The 22,300-nt window shown below is 34.2% G+C and overlaps 1 protein-coding gene across 7 annotated transcripts in view; it reads left to right on the forward strand.

Moving 5' to 3' along the window:
• Window positions 1-22,300, forward strand: part of LOC145946157 (venom dipeptidyl peptidase 4) — a 366,319-nt gene that overhangs the window by 337,756 nt on the left and 6,263 nt on the right. For all 7 annotated transcript variants that reach the window (XM_083055639.1, XM_083055641.1, XM_083055640.1 and 4 more), the window contains 3 exons: window positions 3,855-4,077; window positions 10,773-10,960; window positions 15,113-15,307. In XM_083055639.1, the coding sequence (XP_082911765.1) occupies window positions 3,855-4,077; window positions 10,773-10,960; window positions 15,113-15,307 (606 nt within the window). The remainder of the gene's footprint in view (window positions 1-3,854; window positions 4,078-10,772; window positions 10,961-15,112; window positions 15,308-22,300) is intronic.

Below are 22,300 nucleotides of genomic sequence, written 5' to 3' on the forward strand. Positions count from 1 at the left end.
TGAGCGTCGTTGCAACGTGTAATATCGCGCTTAGAAGTGTCTGGCGATGAAACAATAAGTTCATTATCGATAAACGGATTTCCAAAAGGATCGAACGTTTTCTATTCAATATAAAAAAAGATGACAGAAATTTAGTCTTTTCTAAAAAAAAAAAAAATTTGTATTCTCGCGCGCGTTTTAAGAATTTTTCTCACTTATTTTTAGAATACTCTGTTCTAAAACAGGCGCTTCAAAAGAATCCTCTTAAGAAAGAATCCTCTTAAGAAAGAAACTTATGTAAAATTCATCGACGAGTAGACAGATCGGATTATTTAATTGAAACATTGAAAAAATTGTGTTCTCATTTTAAGAATTTCTCACTTATTTTTATTCACCTAATACACATTTAATTTTTATTCAATTTACAAATTCAACTTTGATGGAACTAAAACAATTTCAAAATTAAATAAAATATTTTATATGAATACCCTTTGAACAATTTTACAATTAAAGATCTTTATATAAATATAATTAAACTTTATATAAATATAAATAAAAATTCAATTCATTTAATTAATAATTTTCTTTTAAAATTATTATTTACATCAATTAATATCTCTTATTGATGAAATTTTGGATCATTATTAGGAATATTCTTAATAATTCAAATTATTAAAGGATTTTGTTTATCAATATATTATTGCCCTAATATCAATTACACGCTTTTAATAGAATTATCTATAATCTATATTATTCAAAACTAGATTGATTAATTCATATCAATGGAATATCCTGTTACAAAATAGACGCGAAAAGGATCCTTTTATCTGAAGAGAAAAATCTTTTAAAATATAATATCAGATATTCCTAATTTATAAAAATATAGATAAAATAGGATTTATTTTTACATTGACGAAAATGTACATTATTTTACAACACTCAGGCAAATACAATCCTCTTATTTCGACAATATAATTTTTTTGGTATCGCGGAATTATCTACAGATAATTTGGACAGACTTTGTAAAATAGAGAACGAAAAATGGACGAAACATAGTCCGATATAAAATTTACGGTAATAATTTTCAGATGTGCATTTCTTATTTATTTAATTTATTTTTGTCTTCAACGCGTTTTCAAGTAAAAAAAGCCAATAACGATCGACCATTTATTTGCATTATTTTACTCGATTTCGTGAGCTGGCTAAATCGAGGATTTAGTTTATTATTGGAAAGTCAAACTGCAACACATTAAAATGCAGCTATCGTAAAAGTTGTATAAAATACATTTAATCTGTCGATATCATATTCAGGGGGGGGGGGGGGGTACGTATGCAACGTAATTCCGGGGGTTTAGCCCCAGATTTCCAGAGCTCCTCTGCAGCTTTCGGGTATTAGCTTTTAATATCGCAGTTAACTGCAAGTTAACTGTAACTTCGGGGGAAACTTCGCAAATCGGCAACTGCCAAAGTCGTCGGCGCGAATAGAAACGACGCCTCGCGACGCCGTACTTAATACTTCATGGACGAGATAAAATTGGCACACACTCGAGTTTATACTTATCAGTCAGCAATTCCCCCGCGAGCGATGGATTTGTTGACTAATTTCATTAGGAAACACTGCTGAGCCGGTGCTCAAAAGGAGCCGAGCCTTCGGAGCTTCGAAGCTGCGTGTCTGTAGTTAAATGGCACAACAGTAGATATATATTACTTCCCGTAACTAATGTACCGGGATCAATTCTAGTAATGCGCCCCGGATGAGGGTGGAGAAAAGAAGAGGAGCGAGAGAGAAAGAGACCACGAGGAGAAGAAAAATTGCTCTATCGGTTATCCGAATCGACCAGGCAAGACGAACCAATTCCGCTCAATTAAATCACCGGGAAATTCTTCATTTTATTTTATGTACTTCTTTATCCACTTGGGAAGGATTTTCTGAAATGTGAAGTTACGCGACCGTCAATTGTAACCATCAAAATGTAAAAGATCGCCGTTTCTCATAATTTACCAAATGTAAAAAAAGAATTCTGAAGTCTAAAATCTCAAATCGCTATATAATCGTTTGCTCCGTGAATAATTCTAAATTATGCGAAAATTATAACGTTGCCCCACTTATGCCTATATATAATCCCGTACGAAATCGAGGGGTATCCGCTTTTCGCAAATTGCTTCCGGAGTTCCTTTGACGCGATTACGAATAATCCCCTAATTTGCCGTAAAGAGGCAAAGCGGCATATCTTTGACTGAGGCGTGTACATATCTAACCGCAGAATTTAATACCCCGCCCTGTAATACTGTAATCCTGTAATACTGTCATCCCCGATTATGACAATGAAGTATCAGCTGTGTCGGACGGTTTCCCATGGGTCCCGGAAACGACCCCTCCCCCTTCTTCCCTCTCGACTTGCTTGAAATCGATCGATCTTCATTTTCGTGGAGAGGCGCGAGAAACCGAAGCAGCGGAAGTTGCGATTCGCGGATACACGAGCGTGAATGACGGCAACGCGCGGCCTGGGGTCGTTTTCAAGATTGATGCGATAGGCTAAATTAACAGGATGCTCGAATTAATCCATTCTAAATAACCCCGAGTCATCTATCTTGCCAGCCTGGCGGAAACTGCTCCGGCGACTTAACGCGCTCGCTCGGGTTTCCGCGGGGCAATAGAGGATTCATGAAACACACCCTTGGTCCTTGGGTTTTCGAAACTTTGTGGAGTCCTTATCTCGTTAAATATATAATTATCTCATACAGAATATACGCGTTTTCATACGCTGTAAAATGAGCGAAAAGTCGCAAACATGACGTCCTGTGGACGTGGAAATATATTATTTCATCATCCCTCATATGCAACGTATTTAATCTATAAAACAAATATGTATATGCATATATACTTATTTTTATTTAATTTTAATTTTTAATATATATATAATTTATATAATTTAATATATAATTTAAATATATATTATATATTATATCTTTGAATAGCGAAAGAAAAAGGCGGTTATATTTTATGTAGCATAAAGCGTTGAGAATCGAAGGGGAGAACAATAGATCTGATTAATGCGTAATCGCATCAGAGGGGTACAAGCAGTTACCGGCAAGCAGCGGTCAGTCAATAGTCGCAATTTACACCATCAGCTGATTGTATCTAATGGTAGCATTCTGTCGACGGTGACCGACTTGATAGCTCCGAACTGGAACGACTCGATAAATTGGCATCATCCTGATGGACCCAGCGCGCGGTCCATATGGAAATTGCTCTGTCTAGCAGCGTTCTTACGTATTAATGGGGTCGCCGTTTCGTGAAATATCATTGTCACTTGGGAGACTGACGCGACGGAGAGAGGAATTAGCGGTAGAGAGAGATGCGAGGGATAATAATAGTCGGCTAAATATATACTCTCGCTCGGGATATCGTCTTAGTGAGGCGGCATCGAGCTTGGTGGACAATTTGTCTTCGCCCCAGCCCATTTATTGCCTCCCTCCGTCCCCCCGGTATCTTAGAGAGTCGCAACAGGTGTTCTCCATGTTCCACAATGCAGATACCGAACTAATTTCTTAGCGGCCTTGTTATTCTAATGCGCGCGATCATTTTTCTCACTCGCACATACACACATGTATGCTGTGTAAAACGATGGTGTCTCTGTCAGATTATTTCGTATAAAAATAGTCAGTTTTATATAATATATATAAAGAATGTCCCATGTTATTTAAAATGGGACACGTATATATATAAAATAAAACAAAAATAGATAATGTTTTAAAAATTCAGTTTAGTTGCACGATTATTCGCGAAAAAGTCAAGAGAATAGATCTGTCAAATTTACAGACATTGAATATAATTACTTAATATAAAAAAATATTTTTTTTCTGTTTTGCAGATATTACTTGGCAACTTCGAAACACGACTCAGCGGTCCAGCATTTATATAGAGTGTCGCTCTTAGATATGGACCGCAAGTCGGTGTGTTTAACTTGTAACATTGTCAGGGAGAAGGACGGCAGTCGCTGTTTATACAACAGCGCTACATTCTCCACTGACAATTCGCATTACGTGCTCACTTGTGCTGGACCTGGAGTACCCGACATAAGCATCTACAATAAGGTATGTTCCATCTATATATTTCTATGGCACTTTGCGCAGCATCTAAGATCTTAAAGCTTGAAAAATTTTATTTGCAAGACTAAAACTTATCAATCGTTTAATTTTGATAATGATGATGTTGATTAAAAAACAAATGATGACACGTTTGGTGAAAAAGATACAAATGTCAAAATTTGTATTTCGATATTTTTATATAATAATGAATATTATATATAATTATTTTTATTAAAAAATTTAAAGGTAAATAGTGCGCACGAAAAGTATTTAGAATATGCATATATAATTCAAATCTTGAAAATAATTAATATTCAATTCAAGATAATAATAAACACGTAATAATACGTTAGATTAAATCCGTAATTTCACTAGCCAAGAGAGAACAAATAGATATATTCCCATTTTGCTCCGTTAATTTCAGCTTCGAATTCAATATTATTGCAGCGCAGTTTGATACGTTTCATTAATCATTACGTTGTCCAAGTTTATACAAATTTGATCCTATCCAAATATAGAGTAAGAGAGAGAGATAGAACGTTCTCATGTGTGCATTCTAGGCGAAATTCCTTTCGTCCTCCAACGCGGTCGCGCAAATTGTTACATTATACCCGGGGAAACCGCGAGCATAATGATCTTTTCGCGATCGCGTGCCCTCGCGCGTATTTGCATGTGATATAGACGTATGGATGACAGTCGTGTAATTCTGCTGGCGAGAGGTACAACGGGGTCCGGGTACCTCGCCTATCAGACCGCGGAATCGAATAAATTCTGTTACAGCAATAGAATACCCACGTACTATGTACGGTTTAGTCCCCGGCACTGCACTGCGAGTAATATACGAGCGGCTTGCACATCGCATTCTCTCTTCCTCTCTCTCCCTCTCTCTCTTTTGCATGTATATACAAAGCTCGTTCTCGAAATTCCGCTCGCGAAACACATTGCGCTCGCGATACGATTCGCTCTCGGCCTAATCGGATCGGAATCACGCCGAGACAGATTATCGCGACGCTGTTACCGGCTTCGTAAAAAAAAGCACGACAATGCGCATAGTTGTGCAGTTTGCACAATGGTTTGCACCGGGGCGTAATAACGATACATTAAACTGCAAGAGCGCTCTCTGCTCGATATAAATATTTCCCTCGTATTGTTTTCGAATTTGTTTCCGCACGTATGTATATATACAATATATGTAGGAAGGAGAGGATATTATAAGCCCAGAACCTAAAAGGCCATTTATTTTTCGAACGCAAACGTATTATATGACACTCGTTGTTATGCGCGTTTGATTGTGAAATTATAAATTGCATGACGATTGAATATAAAATCATTTTTTAAATGCATATAGAGAGTCATATAGAGAGTCAAATTATTATTAATTATTATTAATTGTATTATCAATATTTTTGTATTCTGAAGAGAGTGTTGCGAGAGTTGTCAAAATTTTCAGCTGACCACGTGCTTGTTTTTTTTTTTTTACTTGCTTCACATTTTTTTGAAACAATTTCTAATTATGTAAATAAAATATTGTAGAGAGAAATTTGGTGCAATCAGCAAAACGATAACAGACATCGCGCGATTCGGAAACGGTGCGTATAAATTTCATAAGTTATACAATGAACACAATGTATGAGGTGAAATAAAATTCGTAATTTATTAATTACGCCTTCCGTGAAACTGATTCTATAAAAAAAAGATTTTCTGACATTAAAAAGTTTACACAATTAATAAAGTCGCGCATTGTTTACTTCAATCTCTAAATATAAATTTTACTTTATCAAAATTATAATTATATACAGATATTTAACTCGTTAAATATCTGTATAAATATTAAAGAATGTTAACAAATAAAATTTTTTTGATGTGATATCCAGATATAAAAATACATATCGTTGTTATCTTATAATTAGATCAATAAATGTTCATATGAGACAAAGCATTGTTGTAGCAATTTCATTTTCTATCCACTTAGAATGCTTTGTATCGTTTCTACAGCGACCTTTTCGACATCAACCTTCTTATTAATTACAATTCAACGCGAATGAAGAAATATTCATGAAAGCATCAACAAATATCGAGGAGAAAAAAAAAATAAAAAAAGAAATACAGAGAATTAAGTAAAATTTATTCACATGTGCGCATAATCGGAGCAATATGCGTGTTGCAACATTAAATAATTTATTACACATACAGTTTCTCGCGAAATAATCCTAGCGATTTCGCGTTACACGTGACTTTATTTGCATTATTTAATCGATTCTCCATTTATTTTCATAACACTCATCGTGATGTGGATAAATGAAGTACGATTTCATTTTAATAAATTACGATTAGCAGGTTCAATTCATCCATTAACAATAACCCGACATTGAAATCTACTGTTATTCAAATGCATAAACATAAAACTTCATTAACTCGTATTAATCCAAACGCACGTTCATTTCTCATTCCTACATATATTACAAACTCTAATTACTGGCCTCTGAATGTATGAATTCCGACAAGTCCGTATTCAGCGGCGAGTATATTAGCAAAACACGTGTTACAGCGATGTTTTGAAGGCAAGTTGTTATCTTATAAAATATTACGTTCTTCGTTTTCTTTTCCGCCATTCCACAGACTCTTTCGATATCACGTGTCGTGAAAAAATTTCTAGATACTTTTTATTACTATATTTTTGTACGAAGTATTTGCAAACAATCTTTTACAAATATAGATTTTTTGGGGTAAATAATTAGTAATAATGTGAATTTAATATGCATCAACTATATATAATATAATTATGCATACAGTAGCAAATTGAAAGTAGCAGAACGAGAAGTCTTTTTATTTAAATTGCAAAATATTTGACATGTACATATGTACACTTAAATCGAGTACACACACACATAGTTAGAACAAAATTTATTAATTATAAATTCACGTTTCTCTCGAAGATAAACAACCGCATCTCTACTATGTATTATTGCTCTATCTTTCTCATGAATCGATCGAAAATGACTTGAGGATTTGAATATATTCAAGAGGAAGCTCTTCTTCTCTCTATTCCTCTCTTCCCACAGTCTGTCTATAATCTATCCGTCCATTTGCTTATTCGCCCGCCATTCTCGAGAGAAAAAGTTTGCGATCGAATGAAAGTTTCATTACTTTCGATAATCAAACTCTCTTTCGTCGAATTTATATGCTAACAGACAGGTCGAATCGCCGCAAATTGTATGAGAAGCGCGGACAAAAATAATGGCAGATTATTCATGTGTATCAAGAAGAGAACTCGAAATTAGTAATTAAATTAATTAACAAACTTTAATATATTCACGACGATCGAATCCACAAAAATAAAAGAATACGGATAATGCCTTCTTTCTTTTACAATATGTAAATAGGTCTGAGTCTACATTAAGAAAAATAATTTTGTCTTTTATTTTGATTTTTTAAAATGAAATTTAAATTATATTGCATTTAGAAATGTCAAATGTCGCGATTCATCGAATTAGTAATTAACAAACTTGAAAATATTCACGATAATTAAATCCATGAAAATAAAAATACGGATAGCATTTTCTCTTCTATACAATATGTAGATTTAAATCTACATTAAAAGAAAAATAATTTTATTTTCCTTTTATTTATTTTTTTCATTAAATGTAAATTATATATGAAAAATTATATATGAAGAAGAGAGAGGGAGAGCTATATTGGACCCTTAAATTATATTGCGCTTAGAAACGTCTTTGAATTGTTCTTCGATTCACCAAATAATAAATAAGGTACGTTCGATATGCTTCGGGCGATTTCCTTGTAATCTGATTATCGTAGCAACAGACGCGAACTTGAAGGAGAAGTGGAAGTCACTGAACTTCGGGGGCGACTAACGTAAGATGTCGAGTACGGAATCTACGTGCTTTATCGCGATCGACGAAGCGGAGAAAGAGAGAGAACTTGAGCGAAAATCTGACTATCCGGGGCGTCTTTATCCCTTATTTTCGCGCGACCGCTTAATGCTGATAATTGGTCTTCTCGCCCGGGAAACCGTCGACAATGAACATTAATCCAATTACGTTAAAGAGCGACCGATGAAATTCGCGCTTTTATACCGCGCGGATCGATCTGCTGAAGCTTCGACTTTGACCGTTTTCAATTAGCGCTAGGATAAATTCCTGCATTTCTCTCTTTTACTTCGTGTTACGTCGACTAATTATTAAAAAAATCAATAAATGCGTTTGAAGGATTGTACAGGAGAAAACTGCCTTTTAAATCTTATATATTGCTCGACCGATAGTATTTAAGTCTTATTGATCGATTTCTTAAAAATAAAACATGGTAAACTTTTTACTAACATTTTTTAAATATATTTTTTTATATTTATTTTTTTATTGCATTTGCAATTTTATATTTTAACGAAAGAATACATTATTATCGTATTAGATTTTATCTATTTTATTTCAAAACTAAAGAGTAGAAGGTTCTAATATAAATAAATGTTTATTTTATTTTATAAAATAATGAAATAAAATATTATATTCTATTTCATTTCATTTTGGAATTTTATTTTGGAAGCAAGCGCTCGTCGCGTTACTGAATTCATAAAATATCTCATTGCACAGAATATATTTTCAATAAAAATGTGAGGTGTAAGATTATATAACGGTGCGTATTTTTAATCCAATTTGTGCCGAAACTAATAGAGTAATTTGTTTCACGTGGATATTGCACGTGCATGCAGCGAAGCTCGCAAACACGTGCAAAATCCTCTCTGGAATCCCTTTGCTCTCATCTTCGCCGCACTCTGATATGATTTATGGTGTACTTTTGGATGCCGATCCAATTACGTCGATATTATGATATCGACATTATCGAAATTTACAAAAGGCTCAAAGTGATATCAATTGAACTTTTCGATGTTCTACTTCATCATTTCCCATTTATTAAAACGATTCTCTCGTCATCGCGTGGTCACAAATTTATTAATCATAGTGAGATTATAATTTTAAGATCAAATTTTTTTAAACCTCTTGTATATTAATAACTGGATTCGTGGTCATTCCCGATATGCAAGTATCACGGCTTTAAATCGTGACTGAATTTCTGTGATCGACGATAAATAGTTACATATTATTATTATTATTTGAATTTCTATCCTTTCCTGTATTGGAAAGAAAAAAGCTTTCTCCAGACATTCAGAAGTAGGCAAATTAATTTAAAGTTTATTTTAAAATTATTTTAAAATAAAATTAATATTATTTTTAAAATATTTTAAAATTATTTTTAAAATATCCTAAAATTTATTTTAAAATATTTAAATAATTTTTTAATTTAAAATACAAGAGAAAATATGTTTGTATTCTGTTTTCTTCTTCAACAAGCTTTTCATTAAATGTCTCGAGAAGTTAAAAATTAAATATCGGTTTAGTTAAAAAATTTGACTGTAGAATTTTAGAATAATTTTGTAAAAATTGAAGAAATAAACGTATTTTTTTTCTATTTTACAATTTTTTTATATCTTTCAGAGAGCTAAAATAAGCGTTAAAGAGCAGAGCTGTGCTTTGTCATTCTCTTCTCGGATTTTCTCTAAAATTTATCAATTTACATCGCGCGTGCAAGCAGCACTTGCAGCCAGCCTCTATCGAGGCGGCACAAAAAAAAAAGATATCGATCGAAAATCGATATCGCCGCGTCATATTGCACGAGATTCTCCCCCTTTCTCCCCTCTACACACAAAAGCCGGAAATGCTCGGCGTCGGATCGCCTGTCATTCACTTGAAGAAACTTGGGGGGGTGAGGGTGGAAATGCGCGGGGAGAGATTCGCGTTTGAGAAAAAGTTCGCCGCGATGCAAAAATGTTCGACGGAGATTCACCCTTCGAAAATCTCGAGTGAACGCACTCTCGTCTCTCGAGTGCCCCCCCTGAACGCACAAAAGCGCGCAGATTGCGCGCTACATTTGCCCTGATCTATCCTTCCCTCTTCACCGAGAAAGAGAGAGAGGCCATAGAATTCGCGCGGATAAACTCTCGGCGGCAAAAACGGCGGAAACCGAGGAACTTCGGCGACGCCCTTCGCCAGAGTCTTGGCTCGGTCTTCTAATGCAATTTTTTTGCCCGAAGTATACCGCGAACCTTCTTTCGCTCTCGCGTCGAAAAGAAAAAAAAGATAGAAACTTCGAACAACTACTTACAAAAGTGGTCGCCCTTTGAACCGAATCGATTCCGATCAGCGAATCTCCTAGAGGGGGGAAGGGAGGGAGATGTCGACTAAAGTTGCAAAGGACTTTAGGGAAAGCAAACCGCTAAACGTTCTTCTGGTCTTACTTTGACTTCGCTCCCTTCAGTTTACACAGTTCCTATGTATTGACGGTGCGTTTATCCCTCCGCCCCTCGGTATAATCTATTATATGGTTATACCGGCGTCAGAATTAGGAAATGGTCGGCAATTGATGGTCCGAGATGAGGAAGAAAGATGAATGTAAAATCGAGCGATTAAGAAGATAGATAGTGCCGTTATTAAGATAAACGCGTTAATTCGTCCGTATAAAGACATAGAAAATATGTGTAAATTTTATATATTATGTATATAAATTTATTATATGCATTAAACAAATTTCAATTGACTCGTACGATCTTTTCAAATAATTTTTATAAATCTTGCATTACGATGCCATTTGAGGCTACCCTATTGAACAAGCACGACTTTTTTCGTTTTCAGAATTCCACGTTGCTCTTCGTATGGGAGGACAACAACGTGGTAACTGAGATAATAGACGAGAGATCGCAACCGATCGTCCAGAGATACAAAGTTCCAGTTCCTGGTGGCTTTAACGCCCAGGTGAGGCTGCTGATACCACCCGGTGCTGATTTGAGCGGTGCCACCAAGTATCCCATGCTGATTTACGTGTAAGTTTTTTAATTTTTCCAATTAACACACACACAAAGTCCCTCTCTCTCTCTCTCTTTAATAAAGGAACGCGAGAGTAATGTAATTGCTCTGAAGAATTAAAATTTCTATACCTTTTCTATGCAGTAAAAGCGGTATAACATTATATAAAAATATTTAACGTGCGAAATATTTTAATTTACGCGAAGGATATTTGCAAATAATATTCAGGTTTATGAATATTAAATTTATTAATATTTATATTTATATATTATATATAAAATATTATTTTATATATAATATAAAAAATAATATGTATTATAAATATTAATAAATATAATATTTAATTTTTGAAATTATATATAATTTTATACAAATTATAAATTTAATCTCTGCTAAAATTAAGATAAACATTTTAAGATTACATGTGTATGTGTATTGTGTACGGAATTCTTTTATGAATCCTCGGGATTAAAATTTTCAAGATATAAAGTGCGGAAGATGCTCTTAATTGTTGGACCTCGTGACCGATAAAATAGATACAGAGACACGTGTATTCTGACAAATTGTTATGCTGGGCCACAATAGTGCTTTCTATATAACTACGAACCGAGTTCTTACATTTATACGTTGCTTTTCGACGTCTCTCTCTCTCTCTCTCTCTCTCTCTCTCTCTCTCTCTCTCTCTTCCTCTCTCCCTCGGAGTTCACTTAAAAGCATCCATATTTTTCGCCGGAGAGCGACAAGAAATGTGACAACGCACTTCGCGGGCATCATCAATCGGTTCTGACATAATGCACCCGCGAGATAAGCGTAATGGAGAGAGAGGGAGAGAGAGAGAGAGGCGATGACGAACGTGCAGCAGCGGAACGCAATCTGCACTGTGACGTGAAAACGAAGCTCTCCTTTACGTGGCCTGAATTGGACGGGATGTAAAACCACACGAAGCGATGAGTCATTTCGTATTCAGTCTCACGAACGAAAACTTGAGCGCGGGCTTCCTCGATAAAAGCGGGGGGGAACGCGTTATCGATTCCCGATCCCCTCTCTCCGTGTCCTCCAGATACTCATCCATAATCATATTAATGAAAAGTATCGTCGAAGTGATGTACGTTTTTTTTTTTCCCCGTCGAAAAAGATAATTCGAAATCGATAGATTGAGAGTGAGCTTTTTCGCGTTTCTCTCGCGTTTAAAAAAAGCACGTGTATGCACGAGAATGACATCGCTCTGGCAAAGCACGATCTAGCTCGCTCTAGAGAGGCCGATATAACTTTCCGGTATAAATTCTAATAACACCTAATTTGTAGGTCCTGGCCGAGCCGGAACTTTTGAAAGTACAAAGAGTTTATAGTAGAAGTTGTGTGTGCCACACGATGTCCGTTCCTAAAGTGCAAGCTTTCGCGTTATATATTATTAACGGATAGAAGAAAGATGGTAATACGAAAAATATGTTTAAAAATTCCTCTTTGCTTAAGAGAATCTAAAATAAATATAATAATCAAAATTTTAATATTTATTAAATATAATAAATATTTAATGGATGTGCAAAATCACAAAAATTATTCAACACCCCAGAAATCCTAAAAGATTCTATATTATTTTATAGTAATATTTTTTAGGTGACTGTAATTTATTTAAAAAAAATTGTCAAACGTCTGGATCGATTTACGATTAATTGTCATCCTATTTTTTTATTAAAAGACAAAATTCTATGGGAACTTTAAGAATATCGTTGCTTAATTTTCGACGATTATTTCTTAAAATCCTGTGTTTAGTAATAATTTTCTTATAAAAAAAAGAGCGAAACCTTTATATTTTCAATAGATTTTTCTTAATATACACGACAATTAATGGATAATTCATATACATGCTATCAGTATTAGATATAGATTTCGACTATGAAAATGCAGAGTGAAAGCAACGCAACTAAAAGTTAGACTCTCGTGTAGAGAGGAGTTATTGGAGTGAACGCGTCTCGTTTGCTTGACGATGGCGAGTAAAGAGAAGTTTGAGTCCCCGTTCGCTTTATAGTCGAGTAATTGTACTGTCTTCCTGTTCGAGGCGATATATTGGATCGTGCCGACTTTTCACATATCACATGTATTCGCTGCTCTCTCTAGTTTCCCTAGTCTGATGAAATTTCCTACGTCTAGGTCTAGATTATCGATCGCGATGTCGTTCGCATTGTACGGTGTTGGAATAAATTATCAATAGATCATCAAGTTCGTCGTAAAAATTGTCACTTCACTCTAAATATGAATATCTTTTCTTCCTCTGTTAACGAAGAATATTTTGTTTTATTTTGAGTATGTAATTTTTCAAAAAATATTAAAATTACGATGTCAGTAAAATAAACGTTGACACGAAAAGCCAATCGATGTATGTTAAAGTGTCTCATATTATTTTAGTGGCACATATTTTAAAATAATAAATTGAAAAGGCTTCTGATATAAATAAAGTTTGAAAAGGGCAAAGAAGAGTCAGGCATAGATATTAGGCGCAACAAAATTGTTTTTAAATTTCTCTTTAATTATTTAGTTTCAAAATAATATTTATCAAAATATGTATTCTGTCAAAATAATTAAAGAGGAATTTAAAAACAATTTTGTTACGCCAAATATCTGTGCCTGGCTTTTCTTAGCCCTTTCTACATCTGAATTTAAAAGAATAATTTCTTAAATTAGATTGCATGAGAAAAAATTTTCTTTCTTCTCTTTAGTTTTTTGTTTATTTTTATTTTAAAATGTATATATGCGATAGTAGCGATTTGAATGCGTAATTTAAAGACATCAGTACTTTATTTTCACATTTCTGCACTCGATGAGTTTTCCATGTAAGCTCCACAGGTAAACTCGCGATATCAGTCTCCGATAAAACAACATTAGCACGATGGAAAGCACTGCTCGATATATCGCTTTTCTCTACAATTAAAATCCCGACATTCTTGTTTTTATCCAGTTCGCTTTTATTATAACGACCTGAAGTTGTTACTTGATTATATGTATATTGCTATTTACGGACAAAGCACCATATAAATATTATTTAAATTAATATTTCTTAAAACCAACAACGTTTGTTTTAATAATTTACACGGATTGATAATAGAAATAAGTACGAGTATATACACGCGTATTTTTCAACGAACAAAAACCAAATGTTCCGAAATCCCTTTCTTTTTTTTCTTTAGCACATCCTTATACTTTTGTCGTATCCGATAGAGCGGATCATCGGTTGTCATCGTATAATCCATTTCGCCTCGATTCGCACCGTGATGTTTCACGATACTGCCTCGTATCGCCGTCACACATTCGCATTTATATCACACTATCCACGGGATTGTTACTATCCGTCTCTATTTCCGCATTTACTGTTCGGTGGGTGCCGTATCAGAAAAGCCATCTTCCTCTCCGAACTTCCATTTCCTAATTCTCGCCATCGTTTTCGACTCTTTCTCTCCCTTTCTCTCTGTGCATTTCCTCATCCTCTCAGGCTTTTCAATCCCTCAAGTGGCACCCGAGATTTCCCACAAACGACCGTCGAGAGCTATAATGAGCGTGAAAGTCGAGGGAATTGCGCGCTAAACAATCATGAAAGTAGCTGACTACACTCGCCAAATCTGCTGCGATGGGTTGGATCTTTAACTAAGGGAATGGCCGATTTTTTTTCCAAACGATAAGCAAATGTCGCAGCTTTGTGTTCTTCAATATATTGTAAATTTAGAATAATTTTTTATTCTATTATATATAAGATTTTAATACATATATATAATATATGTATATTAACATATGTATATTAATTTATATTAATTTATAATATATATTATAATATTAATTTTTATAATATTCATTATAAATATATCTATTAATGTACAAAAATATTATATATAAAATATTATATATGTATAAGTATTATACAGAAGATCACCATATATTATTCTTTTTTTTATTTAAGAAAATACGAACAATTAGACAATTATCCAAAAAATTGGACATAGCGGTCAAGATTGCTAGTAATTTTTTTTGTATTTTAATTCGTCCAAATATGAAAAAAATAAAATTTGTAAAATGGACAAATAAGTGTATGCGTAACATTTGTGAACGAAAAAGACGCCGCGACAATAATGTAACGCCTGTAACAATCTATGTCTCACAATCTATTCGCGTCTTTCCAGGTACGGTGGACCAGATTCGTATCAGGTGACGGAGAAATTTAACATAGACTGGGGCATGTATCTTGTGACGAACAAAAGCATTATATATGCCGCCATCGACGGCCGCGGCTCCGGATTAATGGGCAACGACATGCTGTTCGCTGGATATCGGCATCTCGGTACCGTCGAAATTATCGATCAGATCAACGTTACCAGGTAAGAGTTCATCATCGTAGAAATATAATTTCTTGATTAAAAAATTTCCGAGTCTTTCAAAATTATTCATTGAAAATGTGATTACCGAGAATTGTCAAAATAAAATTTATTTCTAACACCTGAGATCTCGAATTAATTTTTATTATTAATTTTTATTATTTTTATTAACTGATCTAAATACATTTTCTAATATTTACTTTGTTACAACTTTTCTTCAACATTTAAATTTAGAAGAATGACGGGCAATTTGTACATAACAATCTAATTAAAATTCAACTTATAAATTTATACAATTTTATATTTAAATCCATTTTGAATAATTAAAATTAAAATTGGACATTAAACTCATCTTTTCCCTTTATATTTTACATAACCGAATGTAAGAGCCTTTTATATTTTTTTGAGGGGCAGAGAGAAAAATTCCGCGAGGCATATTTAAAGTTGTCTCGAGTATTCAGGTATTCGTTCATTGACAAAAGCGTTAAATTAGTGCGGCTATATACTATATAGTCCGGGCCATAATCCCTGGTGTTGACAGTTGGAGCTTACATTCGTTTACACGCCTGAAGGCTCATTAACCGGAGATTGCCTCCGACGCGTACTCCTTAACCGGCGTTAAGAGTAACGAATGAGCCAGACCGGAATTTGCGGCTGGAACAGCTGCTGAGGGGGAGGGGGAGGGACGTCCATCGTCCCCTGAAAGCGTAGCGGGCAAAGTTTCGCTTTAGGACAAACCTAATTACAGGGGGATGGCCACGATCGCGGATGGCCGTCTCTCTCTCCTTTCCGAAGTGACTTATCGTACCCTCTCGATCGGTGGAGGGGGTAGGGTAATCCTGCTAAAACCCCCTAAGTTAACTAATCTAACTCCGCGTATTAGCGTTCACAGAACGCGGGTTTTAACGAAGTTCTTCTTTTCACTGCACTCGTGAACCCGCGGTCCGTGTGTTAACAAGAAGAAAATTGCTTTCGTCCGAATTTATCGGCCCTCCGACCCTTCTTCTTCTTCCCTTTCACGGCCGAAACCGGAGTCGGGGAAAGAGAGTTCGCGGCCTCTCCTCTCGTATTTCCAGTCGAGAGTAATTTATCTCGATGTCGGGAGAGAGAAAGAGAGATAGATCGAGAGAGAGAGGAGGGGAATGGACCGGGCAGCGAGAATTTCGCCACTTATATGCTCGTCCATCTTTGAACCGAAACATCAAACTTCCGGCCGTGATGAATAATGCTTATTCCGCTGGCAGGAGAGTCATATTTTAGTGTTTAAGCGACAAAACGAGCCGCAACCGCGAAGCCGCAAACTCGACATAGGCTGGCATTTCCACAAATCTCTCCGCGCGAAATCACCGCGTAATTTGACTAATAGCAACAAGGACTTCTCCGGTCGAAATAATAAATCTCGAGTAACTAATATTAGGGCTAATTAAGAGGCTAGCACGGAGAGAGTAAATTGGTACGCAAATTATTCTTTCTTCGTAAAGAAGAGGAACTTGTTGATTAATTTGATAGTCCACGAATCGAAATACTTGATATAGTATTTTATATATTGTTGTCAAAAACTGATCAAAAGATTGATAATTAATAAATTAGATAAGATAAATAATTATAATTCAAATCAAAATGTAGAGTTGTCAAAATATTAATGAGTAATAATAAAATAGATTTAGTAGTAATCAAATTTTAATTTTAATATTATTTAAAGTGAATTTAAATGTAAAATTGTATAAATTTATAAGTTGAATTTTAATTATATTATATACAAATTGCGCGTCATTTGTATTAATTTTAATTTTTAAGAAAAATCGTAACGAAGTAAATATATTGGAAAATATATTTAGGGGTTGATATCCGGGATTCCCATACATTTTGATCAAAAGGTGATAAATTATTGCATTGACAGATTTAAAGTGGATGCTGTAGACAAAAATCTGTAGCATAAAGTTTGATGCAATCGAATGACAGTGATATATCTTCACGTCTTTTTTCGAGCAGCTCTATCGTCTTCTTGTTTTTTTTCTTGTATTTCTTTTGGATTAATGTTAATAATAATAGACATATATTGCTACAAACTCACCCACTTTTCTTCTTCATATATAATATATAGAGTTCGTAATACTTTTATAACTTCATTATATCTTTCCCTACGAGCGACTTTTTATCTGTATCATGACGTGATGTAAGAGAGGACGAAGAATGGTTCGTCTCTCCCTTTATATCATAATAGAAATGTCAATACACAGATAAAAGAAGAAAATTGAGCTACTTCTCTAAAAACGCTACTTCTCTAATCTATAATTTTTTTCTATAAATAATTAGCGACTTTTTTTTTAAAGAGTCACGGAATTCTATATTTAAATTTAAGCAGAATATCGACCTACCCCTTTCTAGACCAAAATATTCAGATAAAAAAAGATAAAAAAGAAGCTCAAGGAATATCTGAGAAATATCTCTTGCATATTTTAATTTATCAGTATAAATTTAAAAAAGAAAAGAGAGAGAAAATATTGCATATCGAATTATTCGACATCTGACGTTCCATTTGCTGACGTTCTCCATAAAATTTTTAAAGGGAAAATGCAGGTAAAATCTTAGTACTCGGACTCTTCGGGAACTTTGGCATTATTTATTGGGTGATATTGATGAGACTTTTCTAAAAAAAAATTCTCTGAGAAATCAAACAGTCGCCTCTTTTACGAACAAATACGGGAGCAGTGCTTGAAATCACGGTATTCTTTCTTCCTCCGTTGCAATTGTAAGCACAGACACACGATGTACAGACACGCGAGAGAACGCAAGTATCTTCCATTCCCTTTCTCCGGTCCTGTATGTATGTACATCGCGATGTTTTGCCGGCGTCCGGCTCGTAAAAAGCGAGCCACGAAGTTGGACGCGGTCCAAACGATTGCGGAATCCTCCCTTCAACCCCCTATCTTTCCCCTCTCAGTTTCTCTCTCGGTGTCATTTCCACCCCCGCCGATGCTGCTGTTCGTTCGACCCTTCTTCGCGAAACCCCTCTGCGCGCGTTTTTATTGCCTTTGTTCCGTCATCGAATCCGACCAACCGAACTAACCAGTGGTTTCCACGATCACTTAACTAATGAATAACGAATACTGTTGATCGGTGTTGAAACGATGTTAAAAATTTGCGGAGGACGACGCGACACACTCCTCGTTGGCGTAAATGAACCTTTGAAAGGGGATGATTAACAATCGTTTGCTTTGAGGGGGAGAGAATCGTAGCTCCGTGCAAACGTTTGTAGTTAATTGAGAGAGTGAATGTGGGTAGAATTGAGGAGAATAGTTACATATAGAAAGCAGAGCAAAAAAAATTCTCTTAGATAAAATTAAAATGCGCGATATTTTACGTATTAAACACATATTTCAGAAAATATATTTATAAACAGCATCATATAATTTTAATGAATAGATACATCGCAATTATTTTGAAGAAAAAATTCTAAGAGTATTTGAAAAATGCAATAACTTTGTTTCAAGACTTTCTTATGGTAGTAAACAAAATGCGAGATAATTTTGAAACAAATATTTAAAAAAATGATAATAGAGAAAAATTATTTTTTTTTTTGCATCAACTTCTTGCATTTTTAAAGGGATTTATTTACATTTCCCAAAATGTAAGTGAAATAAAAAATGAAAGTTATACAAAATACGCATTTTGTTATAATTTTTGGTCGCAATAATAATAATATAATAATAAAGAAGATATTGCAGCTTAAAATATGTTATCATATAATCGCGAAGATCTATCTCTTTACACACTCGTTTAATATTTGTTTTTATTGCGCTTCTTGCCGATTTCATTTAATTCCATAGAAACCTCCCAATGATTTAAACCCGGATACGCCTTGTATTCGCGACTTTATTCGAAGCACCGGAAAATCCCGCTTTAAATTCGCGCATTCGTGATCTCGTATCGTCGCAGCGTTTTTTCGATAAGCAACAAACGACGAAGGGCGAGCCAAAGGGCGAAACAAAAGGGGTCACCCGGAATACCATCGTAAGAAAATACGTATTCTAGGATAGGTGTAACGTATGTGTATTTCCTATTTTGGTGTATGTGTATGCGAGTTTTACAAAACGAAAGAGGGAAGCGCAGGTTTCGGGTCCGAGTTTTCTTTCTATCTCTCTTTCTCGCTCCCCCTCTCGCCCTTTTCCTCCTTATGAGAAGAAATAGAATTCAACGTACCACGCCGGTCGATTTACGAGGTAAATAAATTTCACCGACCGGGTACGAGGATGGTGGAAGGATTGGGGGATTGCGAGATTGGAGGGGGAGAGAACAAACAAAATCTGCCGCGCGTCGCCGCGTGAGATAAAGAGGGAGAGAGGAGCCGTTACCATTTCTACGGTATGGACCAGGCATAGGTAGAGTATAGGGGGGCACCCGGGTGATCCCGGCGGGGCCATTATTATCGAACACACGAGATGCCAGAGACAATAGTCCGAAGAGATTGGAAGGAAGAAATACGTATTTTCTCTTCCCGTAGTCTTTCTCTCTTCTTTTCCATTCAGGGGGGGAGGGAGGGAGAGATGAAGGGGGCAACGCGACGTTTCGCGTGCGCGGAACCCTCTCCGGATTTCCGGAAATCATGAGGCAGGACGCGGCACTCGATCTGGCAGAGATCTAAAAAATATATAGGACGGTCCCGGGGGTATCGTCACCGCGCACACCTTTCGCCTGCGGATTCGTCGATTGAATTGCAGAGCATCTTTTTTCTCCGAGGGTAGTGCGATTGAATTTTCTTTTCGTAAAATTTTGTCTTTAATTTGTAGTATCGGATAATTGAAGAAATAATTACGGAGGTACTATTAGGAGTACAAAATTGTATTCTAAATTAAATGCCAAATAGACCTTCTTGTCAAATTTAAGCTTGTACATATTAGTATCTCCGAAATCTTAAGATATGGTCTTTAATTTATAGTATTGAATAATTGAAAAAATAATTAAGACGCTATCGGAAAGCAAAATTAATTTTAAATTAAATGCAAAATAAGCCTTCTTATCAAATTTATGGAAATATCCTCGTTTGCAAGCTTGTATATATTCGTATCTCCGAAATCTTATAAAATATAGTCTTTAATTTATAGAATCGAATAATTGAAGAAATAATTAAGACGCTATCGGGAAGCAAAATTAATTTTAAATTAAATACAAAATAAGCCGTTTTATCAAATTTATCGAAATATCCTCGTTTGCAAGCTTGTATATATTAGTATCTCCGAAATCTTAAAATATGGTCTTTAATTTATAGTATCGAATAATTGATGAAATAATTAAGACTCTATCGAGGAGAAGATTAATTCTAAATTAAATGCAAAGTAAGCTTTCTTGTCAAATTTATCGAAATATCCTTATTTGCGAGCTTTTATGTATTAGTATCTCCGAAATTTCAAAATTGGGTCTTTAATTTATAATATTGAATAATTGAAAAAATAATTAAGACGCTATCGGGAAGCAAAATAAATTTTAAATTAAATGCAAAATAAACCTTCTTATTAAATTTATGGAAATATCCTCGTTTGCAAGCTTGTATATATATTAGTATCTCCGAAATCTCAAAATATGGTCTTTAATTTGTAGTATCGAATAATTGATGAAGTAATTAAGACACTATCGAGGAGAAGATTAATTCTAAATTAAATGCAAAGTAAGCTTTCTTGTCTTTATCGAAATATCCATGTTTGCAAGGTTTTAAATATTAGTATCTCCGAAATTTCAAAATTGGGTCTTTAATTTATAGTATTGAATAATTGAAAAAATAATTAAGACGCTATCAGAAAGCAAAATTAATTTTAAATTAAATGCAAAATAAGTCTTCTTATTAAATTTATGAAAATATCCTCGTTTGCAAGCTTGTATATATTAGTATCTCCGAAATCTTAAAATATGGTCTTTAATTTATAGTATCGAATAATTGGAGAAATAATTAAGACGCTATCGAGGAGAAGATTAATTCTAAATTAAATGCAAAGTAAGCTTTCTTGTCAAATTTATCGAAATATCCTTGTTTGCAAGCTTTTATGTATTAGTATCTCCAAAATTTCAAAATTGGGTCTTTAATTTATAGTATCGAATAATATTGAAGAAATAATTAAGACGCTATCGAGGAGAAGATTAATTCTAAATTAAATGCAAAGTAAGCTTTCTTGTAAAATTTATTGAAATATCCTCGTTTGCAAGCTTGTATATATTAGCATCGCCGCAATCTTAAAATGTGGTCTTTAATTTATAGTATCGAGTAATTGGAGAAATAATTAAGACGCTATCGAGGAGAAGATTAATTCTAAATTAAATGCAAAGTAAGCTTTCTTGTCAAATTTATCGAAATATCCTTGTTTGCAAGCTTTTATATATTAATATCTCCGAAATTTCAAAATTGGATCTTTAATTTATAGTATTGAATAATAATAGTTGAAGAAATAATTCAGACGCTATTGGAAAGCAAAATTAATTTTAAATTAAATGCAAAATAAATCTTCTTGTCAAATTTATCGAAATATCTTTATTTGCAAGCTTTTATATATTAATATCTTCGAATATTTTTTATATTAACAGTATTTTAGGACATTTTTAAATTTGTATTTGTGAATACAAGATAATACTTTAATTACAGATAACATATTTTAATAGAAAATATTTTTAAAAAAGAAAAACTATTATGTACGATGTATGCTCCAAAAGAATTCGATCTATAAATAATATTTTAAAATATAATAATAATTTAATTTATAATAATTTATTAAAACAGTTAACAATTGGAGATTTCTCGAAAATTTGTGATGATTATAAGTGCGCTAGTGTAAGAAAATTACAATTGCATAACATGTGATTCGCGAGAGATGATGTTCTTTAACGCAAAGCATATATTTGTGAATGCAAAAATTTAAGTATAGAGATAATATTTTAACAGAAAATATTTTTAAATTTAAAAAAAAATTATTATTTACGCGATACTCCAAAAGAATTCGGTCTAAAAAT

Source organism: Prenolepis imparis, unplaced genomic scaffold, assembly GCF_030444845.1.
Source record: "Prenolepis imparis isolate NDT839.2.m4 unplaced genomic scaffold, iyPreImpa1.0 SCAF_15, whole genome shotgun sequence".
Taxonomy (NCBI): Eukaryota; Metazoa; Arthropoda; class Insecta; order Hymenoptera; family Formicidae; genus Prenolepis; species Prenolepis imparis.